We start from the raw sequence: 13,238 nt of genomic DNA on the forward strand, positions 1-13,238 counted from the left end.
TTCAGTAGTGTTGTATTGTGAACCTTTAGGATACACTTCTCATTCATTTTTGTTAGTTTGCTTGTTTTGTAACAGCCTTAGCAAAACATGGAGACTGTACGAGGAGGACTTCATCCACAAGCACTGGGCAGTGCCACCACGGGCCCGGCTAACAAGTCCCAACTCTCTCCAAGCACCTTCTGGCTGATGGGCATCCCGGGTCTGGAGCACCTCCATGTCTGGATTGGGATTCCCTTCTGCTCCATGTACATAGTGGCTGTGATGGGGAACGTGACAATCCTGGCTGTGGTGAGAGCAGAGCGCAGCCTCCACGAGCCCATGTTCATCTTCCTGTGCATGCTGTCAGTCACTGACCTGGTCCTCTCCACATCTACACTGCCACGCATGCTCTGTCTCTTCTGGATGGGAGATCATGACATTGCCTTTGATGCGTGCCTTGCTCAAATGTTCTTCATCCACAGCTTCACTGCCATGGAGTCTGGCTTCTTCCTGGCCATGGCCATTGACCGCTATGTGGCCATCTGTGATCCACTGCGCCATGCCACAGTTCTCACCCACAGTCGCATCGCCCAAATGGGAGTAGCTGTGGCACTGCGGGGAGTAGGCTTCTTTTCTCCACACCCCATTCTGCTCAAGCAGCTGCCCTACTGCAGAACTCGAATCATTGCACACACCTACTGTGAGTTCATGGCTGTGGTGAAGCTGGCGTGTGTGGACACAGGAGCCACCAAGCGCTATAGCCTCAGTGTGGCCTCTGTCATTGGCTCCTGTGATTGTTTCTTCATTGCCCTCTCCTATGTTCTGATCCTCCGTGCGGTCTTTCGCCTTCCATCTCGAGAAGCAAGTCTGAAAGCCTTAGGCACCTGTGGTTCCCATGTCTGTGTAATCCTCGTTTTCTATTCCACGGCTGTCTTTACATTCCTGACCCACCGCTTTGGCCACAATGTGGCCCCCCAAGTTCATATCTTCATTGCCAATATGTACCTATTGGTTCCACCATTTCTTAACCCCATTGTCTATGGCATTAGGACAAAGAAAATTAGAGAGTATGTTCTTAGTTTTCTGAGAATAAAAGTCTCCTGATGTTTGAAGTTGTCTTCAGAGAGAATATAGGAGGAAAATATGCAAGTAATCCAAGCTTCTTCATAACTGCCATCTTTGTATTTTCTCTTGGAAATCAGATATTATTTATCTTATATTAGGAAGAATCTCTTCACTTATTACTAATGTGTTAATTCTAATAAATCTAGCAACTATAATTTTTTGTGGCCATCTATCTGCCTCTCAGGGGCTGTACTACGAACCTGATGAGCAGTGAACACACCTCTTAATGCCTTGCATTTATCAAAGTGTGATGTAATGGAAAAAAGTTTATCTAAAAATGAATGATTCAGAGTTGCTGAGGAATCCTATCAGGACGGGTGAGTGTGTGCTATCCAGGGGCGGACTGTCCCGGAAGAGAGCACAAACCCCCCCTCCCGCAGCTCCTTCTGCAGGGCTGTCTTTCTTTCGCATGACCCAGCCCCCCCAGCACCCCTCCCCAACCCTGCCCTGCTGTATGCTAGGACCAGTGCTCAAGTACAGTTTTAAGCTCCTAAACTAAGGCTACCCAACCAGAGCGGTGAGTGCCTGCCTATGAGGCAGGCCTCCGGGTCCCCTGTAAGGGAGCCGGGCACCTTCAGCTCCAGCGCCAGGCTTCCTGCGCGCTCCTGGATACCACCCCCCCCTTGCTCCATTCATCCTGTTGGCCCTGGATCATTGGGCTACCGGCGGCCCTGTTTAGTTGCTGAGGAATCCCATCAGGACAGGTGAGTGTGTGCTATCCAGGGGCGGACTATCCCAGAAGAGAGCACAAAGCCCCCTCCCCCAGCTCCTTCTGCAGGGCTGTCTTTCTTTCGCATGACCCAGCCCCCCCAGCACCCCTCCCCAACCCTGCCCTGCTGTATGCTAGGACCAGTGCTCAAGCACAGTTTTAAGCTCCTAAACTAAGGCTACCCACCCAGAGCCGTAAGTGCCTGCCTACCTGGCAGGCTCCGGGGTCCCCTGTAAGGGAGCCAGACACCTTCAGCTCCAGCGCCAGGCTTCCTGCGCGCTCCTGGATACCACCACCCCCACCTTGCTCCATTCATCCTTTTGGCCCTGGATCATTGGGCTACTGGCGGCCCTGTCTAGTTGCTGAGGAATCCCATCGGGACAGGAACGGTTTCTGCTTCTACACTGAAGAGATATACCCAGAGAGTCAATCATGGCAAAGACTGGACCAAGACACCAGGCCTCTCCTGGCTCCATTTGAAGGAAGAGATGGGAAGGCGCCAATGCAAGAATTCCTCCAACAACGTGAAAGGCAACATGACACCACCAGAACCCAGGGATCCCGAAATAAGAAGAATTGTACACCCTACTCCTGAAGAAATAGAAGAAATCGACTCAAAAGTGAACTATATGAAAATAATAGAGGACCTTAAACAGGAGGTGAAAAACTGCCATAAACAATTAGAGATTACAAACAAAAAGGGAGAGGAAATGAATAAATCGCTCAAAGACACGCAAGAAAACCAAGAGAAACAAGACAAAGCAATCAAACAGGTTAGGAAAGCGGTCCAAGACATGGAGAATGAAATGGAAGCAATGAAGAAAGCACAAACCGAGGGAAGGATGGAGATGGAAAATCTGGGTAAACGAACAGGAACGACAGAGACAAGTACTAACAACAGATTACAAGAGATAGAAGAGAGAATATCAGACACTGAAGATACCATAGAGAAAATAAACACACTGATCAAAGAAAACAGCAAAACCAACAAATTCTTATCACAAAACATTCAGGAAATTTGGGACACAATAAAGAGACCAAACCTAAGAATAATTGGGATAGAAGAAGGAGAAGAAGTGCAGCTCAACGGTACAGAAAATATACTTAATAAAATTCTAGAAGAAAACTCCCCAACCTGAAGAAAGAGGTACCTATGAAGGTTCAAGAAGCATACAGAACACCAAATAGGCTGGATCAAAAAAAAAAAAAAAACATCCCCTCGCCATATAATAATCAAAACACAAAATATACAGAACAAAGAAAGAATATTAAGAGCCGCAAAGGAAAAAGGCCAAGTTACTTATAAAGGTAAACCTATCAGACTTACACCTGACTTCTCTATGGAAACCATGAAAGCCAGAAGGTCCTGGATAGATGTACTGCAAAAACAAAGAGATCATGGATGCAAGCCCAGACTGCTATATCCAGCCAAGCTTTCGTTCACTATAAATGGAGAAAACAAAATTTTCCAGGATAAAAATAAATTTAAACAATACGTAGCCACAAATCCAGCCTTACAGAAAATAATAGAAGGAAAATCACTAACCAAGGAGTCCAACAATGCCCACAATAACTCAATCATCTGGAGACCTTTCACCAGCGCAACTCAAAGAAGGGAAACACACAAACCCTACTACTAAAAAAGTGACCGGAGTTAACAACCACTGGTCATTAATATCACTTAATGTCAATGGGCTCAACTCACATATAAAAAAGGCACAGGCTAAGAGATTGGATACGAAAACAGGATCCAACATTCTGCTGTCTACAAGAAACACACCTCAACCACAAAGACAGGCACCTACTCAGAGTAAAGGGCTGGGAAAAGGTTTATCAAGCAAATGGACCTAATAAACAAGCAGGTGTGGCCATACTAATTTCTAACAAAGTTGACTTCAAACTTAAATCAATCAGAAGAGATGGAGAGGGACATTTTAAACTCATAACAGGAACAATTTATCAGGATGAAGTCTCAATCCTGAATATCTACGCCCCTAATATAAAAGTGCCCACGTATGTAAAAGAAACATTACTAAAACTCAAGGCAGCCATCAATCCACACACACTAATAGTAGGAGACTTCAACACTCCTCTCTCACCAATGGGCAGGTCAATTAAACAGAAACCTAACAGAGAAATTAGAGAATTAATGGAGGTAATGAAGCAAATGGACTTAACATACATCTATAGATTATTCCACCCAAAGAGGAAAGAATATACCTTCTTCTCTGCAGCACATGGAACCTTCTCGAAAATTGACCACATACTTGGTAGCAAAGCTAACTTACACAGTTACAAAAAAATATTAGTAACCACCTGCGTCTAATCAGATCACCATGGATTAAAGTTAGAATTCAACAACAATGCTACCCCCAGAAAGCCTACAAACTCATGGAAACTGAACAGTCAACTACTGAACCATACCTGGATTAAGGAAGAAATAAAGAAAGAAATTAAAGTCTTCCTTGAATTCAATGAAAATAAAGAAACAACAAACTCGAACTTATGGGACACTATGAAAGCAGTGCTAAGAGGAAAGTTCATCGCACTAAGTGCCCACTTAAAGGAAACAGAGAAAGCACATATTGAAGACTTAACAGCCCACCTGAAAGCTCTAGAAAAAAAAGAAGCAGACTCACCTAGGAGGAGTAGAAGACTGGAAATAATTAAACTGAGGGCTGAAATCAACAAAATAGAAACACAGAAAACAATACAAAAAATCAATGAAACAAAAAGCTGGTTCCTGGAGAAAATCAACAAGAATGATAAACCCCTATCCAAACTAATCAAACGGCAGAGAGAGAATACGCAAATTAATAAGATCAGAAATGAAAAGGGGGACATAACCACAGACACAGAAGAAATTCAGAGAATCATCAGATCTTACTACAAAAGCCTGTATAACACAAAACTGGAAAATGTAAAAGAAATGGACACTTTTTTAGATAAATACCATATACCAAAGTTACACCAGGACCAGGTGAACAATCTAAACAGACCTGTTGGTCGCGAAGAATTAGAAGCTGTTATCAAAAACCTCCCTACCAAAAAAAGCCCAGGACCAGATGGTTTCAATTCGGAATTCTACCAGAACTTCCAAGAAGAGCTAATACCTGTACTCCTTAATGTATTCCACAATATAGAAACAGAAGGATCATTACCTAATTCCTTTTATGAAGCTACAGTTACTCTGATACCAAAACCACACAAAGACTCAAACAGGAAAGAGAATTACAGGCCAATCTCACTCATGAACATCGACACAAAAATCCTCAACAAAATACTGGCAAACCGAATCCAACAACACATCCGAAAAATTATCCATTATGATCAAGTAGGCTTCATTCCTGAGATGCAGGGCTGGTTCAACATACGAAAATCTATCAACGTAATCCAGCATATAAATAAACTGAAAGAAAATAACCATATGATCATCTCATTAGATGCTGAAAAAGCATTCGACAAAATTCAACATCCATTTATGTTAAAAGTCTTGGAGAGATTAGGGATACAAGGGTCATACCTAAATATAATAAAAGCTATATACAGCAAGCCGACAGCTAACATCAAATTAAATGGAGAGAAACTCAAAGCCATCCCGCTTAACTCAGGAACACGACAAGGCTGTCCACTCTCGCCATACCTCTTCAATATAGTGCTTGAAGTTCTAGAAATAGCAATAAGACAACATAATGGGATCAAGGGGATTCGAATTGGAAAGGAAGAAGTTAAACTTTCGTTATTCGCAGATGATATGATAGTGTACTTAAGCGACCCCCAAAACTCCACCAAAGAACTTTTACAGCTGATAAACAGCTTTAGTAATGTGGCAGGATACAAGATCAACTCCAAAAAATCAGTCGCCCTCTTATACACAAAGGATATGGAAGCAGAGAGGGAAATCAGAGAAGCTTCACCATTCATGATAGCCACAAACAGCATAAAATATCTTGGGGTAAATCTAACCAAGGAAGTGAAAGATCTATTTGACAAGAACTTTAAGGCATTGAAGAAAGAAATTGGAGAGGATACCAAAAAATGGATGGACCTCCCTTGCTCTTGGATTGGGAGGATCAACATAGTAAAAATGGCAATTCTACCTAAAGCAATTTATAGATTCAATGCAGTCCCCATCAAGGTCCCATCAAAATTCTTCACAGATCTGGAGAGACAATAATCAACCTTATATGGAAAAACAAAAAAACCCAGGATAGCCAAAACAATCTTATACAATAAAGGATCTTCTGGAGGCATTACCATCCCTGACTTCAAACTCTATTACAGAGCTACAGTAATGAAAACAGTGTGGTACTGGCATAAAAACAGAGAAGTCAACCAATGGAATCGTATAGAAGACCCGGATTTTAACCCACAAACCTATGAACACCTCATTTTTTTATAAAGGAGCTAAAAGTATACAATGGAAGAAAGAAAGCATCTTCAACAAATGGTGCTGGCACAACTGGATGTCAACCTGTAGAAGAATGAAAATAGACCCACATCTTTCACCATGCACAAAACTCAAGTCCAAATGGATTAAAGACCTCAATATCAGCCCGAACACACTGAAAAGGATAGAAGAGAAAGTGGGAAGTAACCTACAACAGATGGGCACAGGAGATCGCTTCCTATGTATAACCTCAGAAGCACAGACATTAAGGGCAACATTGAATAAATGGGACTTACTAAAACAGAGAAGTTTCTGTAAAGCAAAGGACACTGTCACTAAGACACAAAGGCAACCTACTGACTGGGAGAAGATCTTCACCAACCCCTCAACAGACAAAGGTCTGATCTCCAAAATATATAGAGAACTCAAGAAACTAGACTTAAAAATGCTAATTAACCCAATTAAAAAATGGGGAACTGATCTGACCAGAGAATTCTCAACAGAAGAAGTTCAAATGGCCAAAAGACACTTAAGGTCATGCTCAACTTCCTTAGCAATCAGGGAAATGCAAGTCAAAACAACTTTGAGATATCATCTTACACCTGTCAGAATGGCTAAAGTCAAAAACACCAACGATAACCTTTGCTGGAGAGGCTGTGAAGGAAGGGGTACCCTCATCCATTGCTGGTGGGAATGCAATCTTGTGCAACCACTATGGAAGTCAGTGTTTTGGTTTCTCAGGAAATTCGGGATCAACCTACCCCTGGACCCAGCATTACCACACTTGGGAATATACCCAAGAGATGCCCTATCATATGACAAAAGCATTTGTTCAACTATGTTCAGAGCAGTATTATTTGTAATAGCCAGAACCTGGAAACAACCTAGATGCCCTTCAATGGAAGAATGGATGAAGAAAGTATGGAATATCTACCCATTAGAGTGCTACGCTGCGGTAAAAAACAATGACTTCTCGAATTTTGCATGCAAATGGATGGAAATAGAAAACACTATCCTGAGTGAGGTATCCCAGACCCAAAAAGATGAACATGGGATGTACTCACTCATTATTGGTTTCTAGCCATAAATAAGGGTCACGGAGTCTACAATAGGTGAATCTAAAGAAGCTAAGTAAGAAGGGGAACCCAAGGAAAAACATATAGTTATCCTCTTGGCTAAGGGAAGTAGACCAAATCGCCGGGGAGAAAATTGGGATCTTGGGGGTGGGGTGGGAATGGGGGTAAGGGGAGATGGGGAGAGAAAAGTTAGAAGGGAAGGAGGTCGGGCCTTGGGAAAACAGGAGGATTGGGATAAAGGAAGGTTGGACAGGGGAGCATGGAACCACAATTCTTAGTTAAGGGAGCCACTTTAGGGTAGGCAAGAGACCTGACCCTAGAGGGGCTCCCAGGTGCCTAAGTCGAGGTCCCCAGTTAGTTCCTTAGGCAGTTGAGGATAGGGAACCTGAAATGACCCTATCCTAGATCAATACTGACGAATATCTTGCATATCATCATAGAACCTTCATCTGGTGATGGATGGAGATAGAGACAGAGACCCACACTGGAGCACTGGACTGAGCTCCCAAGGTCCCAATGAGGAGCAGAAGGAGGGAGAACATGAGCAAAGAAGTCGGGACCACAAGGGGTGCACCCACCCACTGAGACAGTGGAGCTGATCTATTGAGAGCTCACCAAGACCAGCTGGACTGTGACTGAAAAAGCATGGGATAAAACTGGACTCTCTGAACATGGCGAACAATGAAGGCTGATGAGACGCAAAGGACAATGGCACGGGGTTTTGATCCTACGTAATGTGATGGCTTTGTGGAAGCCTAGCCAGTTTGGATGTTCACCTTCCTAGATATGGACGGAGGGGGGAGGTCCTAGGTCTTACCACAGGGCAGAAAACCATGACTGCTCTTTGGACTGGAGAGGGAGGGGGAAAGGAGTGGGGGGAGGGGGAGAAGGGTGGGAGGAGGGGGCGTAGGGTAGGAGGAGGGGGAGGGAAATGGGAGGCTGGGAGGAGGTGGAAACTTGTTTTTTTTTCTCCTTTTCTCAATAAAAAAAAAAGAAAAAAAAAAGGAAAAAAAATGAATGACATCAACACGCACAGGGCAGGGTGCCTTGTCCTCTCTTAGGATTGGAGGAGAAAGAGGTGGGAGGGTGTGGCAATTTGGATTGGTATTTTTTTAAAGTAATAAAATAATAATAAAAAATAGAAAATAAAAAAACTTAATTAAAAGAGAACCCATTTTACTTTGAATTATTAGACCCACTTCTCCGGGTCGTGACTCATTTTAAAACTGGCATTTTAAGAGAACCAATAACAAGTAGTGAGACACCATAAGCCCTTACCAAGCTTTATAATGAAGGAAAATGAAAATGTCACTTGAAGACTGTAGTCTAGCAAAATGGGAGTTCTGGCTTCAAATTCTGAAAAGTCTGTCTCACAGAAAATGAACAGATTGGTTCTGCAGAAGTTGAGGGAAAGATAAGTCATGGGCAGACTGGAAAAGGAATGAGACTCCATCTCAACCAGGAAGGACGGCCCAACATGCTCACCCGGAGGTGAAATGGCCCAGTTCAGGGATGTGGTTCCAAGACCATTGAGGCCGCTGAAGGTGGAGAAAGAGGTGGAAAAAATGATTTCGGAGGCCTTGAGGAGCTTAAGCTAAACCGAATGTTGCTATATTCCTTCCAAATTCTTGATAAAATGTTTGGTGGTGCAAAGTGTAGGTGAGTTACTGATGCTCTTAGCCCACAGCAGAGCTGTCAGTGCCTCTCAGACTGCAGCCCGTGTGTACCGCAGATCTGATAAATCTGATGATAGCACGGTCCTCCCCATCCCCACCCCATGTGTGTTTCATTTCTCACCTCCCAGTCACGCTGCACTGAGTCAGCCGTTCACACACTGTGAGCAATGTATTTTCAATCACGCTCATTTGCATTTCACTCCCATCCCTTCTTGGTATGAGACTGATATTATTCTCCACACCTTGAAATCAAGCACAACCTCAAACACTTGAAGAAATTTTTATAAGGACACTGAAAATTCGATGGAGACCGAGGGACCAAACATGATGTTTAATTTCCTGAGTCACAGGGCTCCTGCTACTCCTCAGGAGGATTGGCTGACAGGCTCAGGGACATGTGTGCTGCTCCTCGGGAGGATTGGCTGACAGGCTCAGGAACATGTGTGCTGCTCCTCAGGAGGATGGGCTGACAGGCTCAGGGACATGTGTGCTGCTCCTCAGGAGGATTGGCTGACAGGCTCAGGAACATGTGTGCTGCTCCTCAGGAGGACTGGCTGACAGGCTCAGGAACATGTGTGCTGCTCCTCAGGAGGATTGGCTGACAGGCTCAGGAACATGTGTGCTGCTCCTCAGGAGGATTGGCTGACAGGCTCAGGGACATGTGTACTGGTGGCTTTAGTTCTGCTCTCTGGTTTGTCATTTTGAAGGAGCAAAACAATCACTGCATTTTTATTATTTTTAGAAAGAAAGGAAGAAACAGAATGAGGACCATAAATCTTTGACAGGATGCTTATTTTGTAACATGATGCCTGGGTTCTAATTTACTCTTTGTTCATTCTATACAGTTCTGAAATCTTAGCATTTCACTAAACAGAATTTTAATCAATCCACATAAAAATAATTAAATAAAAATCTTAAAACAAGCCCATGAATAACATATAACTGAAAAACTAATAACCACTGACAATATTCTCTGGAGAGGCATTTTAAATGATCTAGTAGTGTCTGAATATAAGGAATACTGCATGCACTCACAGAAATAGGCACAGCAATTTCTAAATCAGAAAGCGTGGGAAGCGGTTGTGGGGACGAGGCAGAAATCCTTAATAAATAAATAAATTAAAAAAAAAAAGAAAGCGTGGAAGAGATCAAAACTACAGCCAATAAGTCCACCTTATCTAAACTTCATATTTTTGATAGAATATTTTCTCCCCACTAACTTGTGGTTAGTAACTTGTGGTTGAAGACATTATCAGAGTATTTATCCAGCATGCACAAAGCCCAGGGATTACTCTGTAATACTACACAAAGTAGGCATTGTGAAAAAAATTACAGTAACTTGTATTCACTACTGAATTTTTATATTAACTAACAATCTGTCTGTATTATAATAGTTCTCAAAGCTTCTGTAACTTCCTTCCTCACACCTGGGTATATTTTTATACCCAGAGACCTGTCAAAAGCAATGGACTTGATTCTTTTGTTTTCTTTTTCTTTCTTTCTTTCTCTCTCTCTCTCTCTCTCTCTCTCTCTCTCTCTCTCTCTGGCAGGGTTTCTCTGTAGCTTTAGAGCCTGTCCTGGATCTAGCTCTTGTAGACCAGACTGGCCTCGAATTTACAGAGATCTGCCTGCCTCTGCCTCCCGAGTGCTGGGATTTAAGTCCTGGGCCAACACCGCCTGGCGATTCTTTTGATATTATTAGATAACAATGCTTTTTGTTAAATAAAATGTACATAACAGTGTGTAAAACACATTTTACATTTTTGGATGACTATTCTATCAGAAATATTGAAAATCAAATTGCAAATGAGAATGCAAATGTATTTATGCAAAATATAATCATTTACTACTCCTCAAAAATAGTAACTCCTACCTTCCTTTCTTAGTCAATAAAGAAAATAAACAGGACAGGGAACCCTGATTGCTTTTCGGGCTGAGGGGGGGGGACTTAATTGGGGGAGGGGGAGGGAAATGGGAGGCGGTGGCGGGGAAGAGACAAAAATCTTTAATAAATAAATAAATTAAAAAAAATAAAAAAGAAAAAAAAGAAAAGAGACAATATCAAAAAAATTTCAGAAATAGTCAATAAAGTCAAGGTTAATTTCACTAATTTGATATTGTCTTTATATAAATTTATAATTTCTAAATATTATTTATACCTTTCTCTGGTCATTCTTTGTTTTTTCTTTTATATAGAAGCTTCTTAAAAGTACTTATTTGGGTTTATTTACTCTAATAAATACAGTTGTCCAATGTTTAGTTATCACCTAAACTGCTTCAATGATCCTTATTTTAACTACATACCTAGTGCCTCCTCTACCTAGTAAAAATAGATTTTGGATACATAAATGAATGATAGGTAGGTAGATAATAGGTAAGCTTGTGAGCAGATATGGGAGTGTGTAAGCAAGGCTTAGTAAATCTATGTTCTCCAGTTTCTCTTAGTTCCCTCAGCACTTCCATGCGCTGTTTTCTAGCCATGAAGCCTCAACCTGCCTCCAAGCCACAGGATTCTCCTTATCTTTTATGTCTTTGCTCAGAATTTTCCTCCTTTCCACATATTTCTTACACAGAAAAAACAAAGGGTTCTTGGAAATTCAACTACCACCTAAACTCCTCAACTTTGTCTTAAAGATTAATTTCTTCAACCCATACTGACAAAAGTTCATCATGGCACTATGGTAAAGAATGCCTTCTAAATATCTGAAAAAAGATAAATGTAATCCACCACATAAACAAACTGAAAGACAAAAACCACATGATCATATCATTAGATACAGAAAAAGACTTTGACAAATTCCGAAACCCCTTCATAATAAAAGTGCTAGAGAGATTAGGGAAGAGTGGAACTTACCTCAACATAATAAATGCATTTTATAGCAAGACCATAGCCAGCATCTACTTAAATGGTGAGAAACTCAAACAGTTCCACTAAAATCAGGAAGAAGACTAGGTTGCTCACTCTCTCCATACCTCTCCAATATAGTGTCTACAGTGATAAGACAACTAAAGTAGATCAAGATATTGGAAAGGAAGAGATTATTTTTTTATTTGCAGATGATTTAATAGTATACATCAGTGACCTAAAAAATCCACCAAGAAACTCCGCCAGCTAGTTAACACTTTCAGCAAAGTAGCTGAATAGAAAATTAACTTACAAAACCCAATAGCCCTCCCGTATCCAAATGAGCAAACTCTAACCAAGTGAGTGAAGCTTTGGTTTTAGTTAGTATTAATTCAAAAACCAAAACTTCACTAATTAATACAATAAATAAACCAAATAAGTACTATTTGTTCTCCAATATCAATTTTTGATGACAAATTCTTCAGTTTTCCCCATTAGTATATTATAGAGTCAATCGTGGGACTTAGTATACACACTACAGAGGGCACCACTCTAAATAAAATTGAACCCTTTATAAGGAAGGTGAGGTTTTTTTATTTGATAAACTTTTAAATATTTAATTAGTTTCTTTAAGTATTTTTTCAGTTTCACAGAATTCTGGTTTTCTTTTTTTTAAAAAAGAAAACAAACTATCTTTTTTTCACTTTACATACCAATTCAAGTTCCCACTACTCCCTCCCCTCCTCCCATTCCTTCCACCTAACTACCCCCACCCCACTCCTCAGAGGGTAAGGTATATTGCTTTGGTGTAGGTCCAAGGCCCTCTCTACTGTATCTAGACTGAGCAAGGTATCCATCCAAAGAGAAAAGGTTCCAAAAAAGCCAGTACAAGCAGCAGGAACAAATCCTGGTGCCACTGCCAGTGGCCCCTCAGTCTGCCCCAGTCATACAGCTGTTACCCACATTTAGAGGGACTAGTTTGGACCTATGCTGTTTCCTTCCCTGTTTGGCTGGAGTTGGTAAGCTCCCATTAACTCAAGTAAACTGTTTCAGTGGGTGTCCCCATCATGGTCTTGACCTCTTTGCTTATATTCTCACTTTTTTTTCTCTTCAACCTGACTTTAAAAGCTCTGCCCAGTGCTCCAATATGGGCCTCTGCCTCTGTTTCCATCAGTTGATGAATGAAGGTTCTAAGATATTCTAATGTTTAATATTAAGATAGTATCTAGCATTTAAGATATTAATCAGTCTGATTATAGGCCAAGGCCAGTTTGGGCACCCTCTCCTCTATTGCTTAGGGAATTAGCTGGAGTTGCCTTTGTGGATTCCTGGAAATTTCTCTAGTACCAGGTTTCTTGCTATCCCAGTAATGAATGGCTCCCTTAATCAAAATATCTCTTTCCTTGCTCTCGTCTCTGTTCTTCCTCCACCTCAATTA

At 41.6% G+C, this 13,238-nt stretch overlaps 1 protein-coding gene across 1 annotated transcript; it reads left to right on the forward strand.

Moving 5' to 3' along the window:
• Window positions 1-87: 87 nt before the first annotated feature.
• Window positions 88-1,083, forward strand: LOC121457409 (olfactory receptor 52M1-like). Its single transcript, XM_041666080.1, has one exon. It carries the CDS (start codon window positions 88-90, stop codon window positions 1,081-1,083), a length of 996 nt encoding a protein of 331 aa, XP_041522014.1.
• The last annotated feature ends 12,155 nt before the right edge of the window (window positions 1,084-13,238 follow it).

Source organism: Microtus oregoni, unplaced genomic scaffold, assembly GCF_018167655.1.
Source record: "Microtus oregoni isolate MIOR12 unplaced genomic scaffold, Mior012 000016F_ref0000370, whole genome shotgun sequence".
NCBI lineage: Eukaryota > Metazoa > Chordata > Mammalia > Rodentia > Cricetidae > Microtus > Microtus oregoni.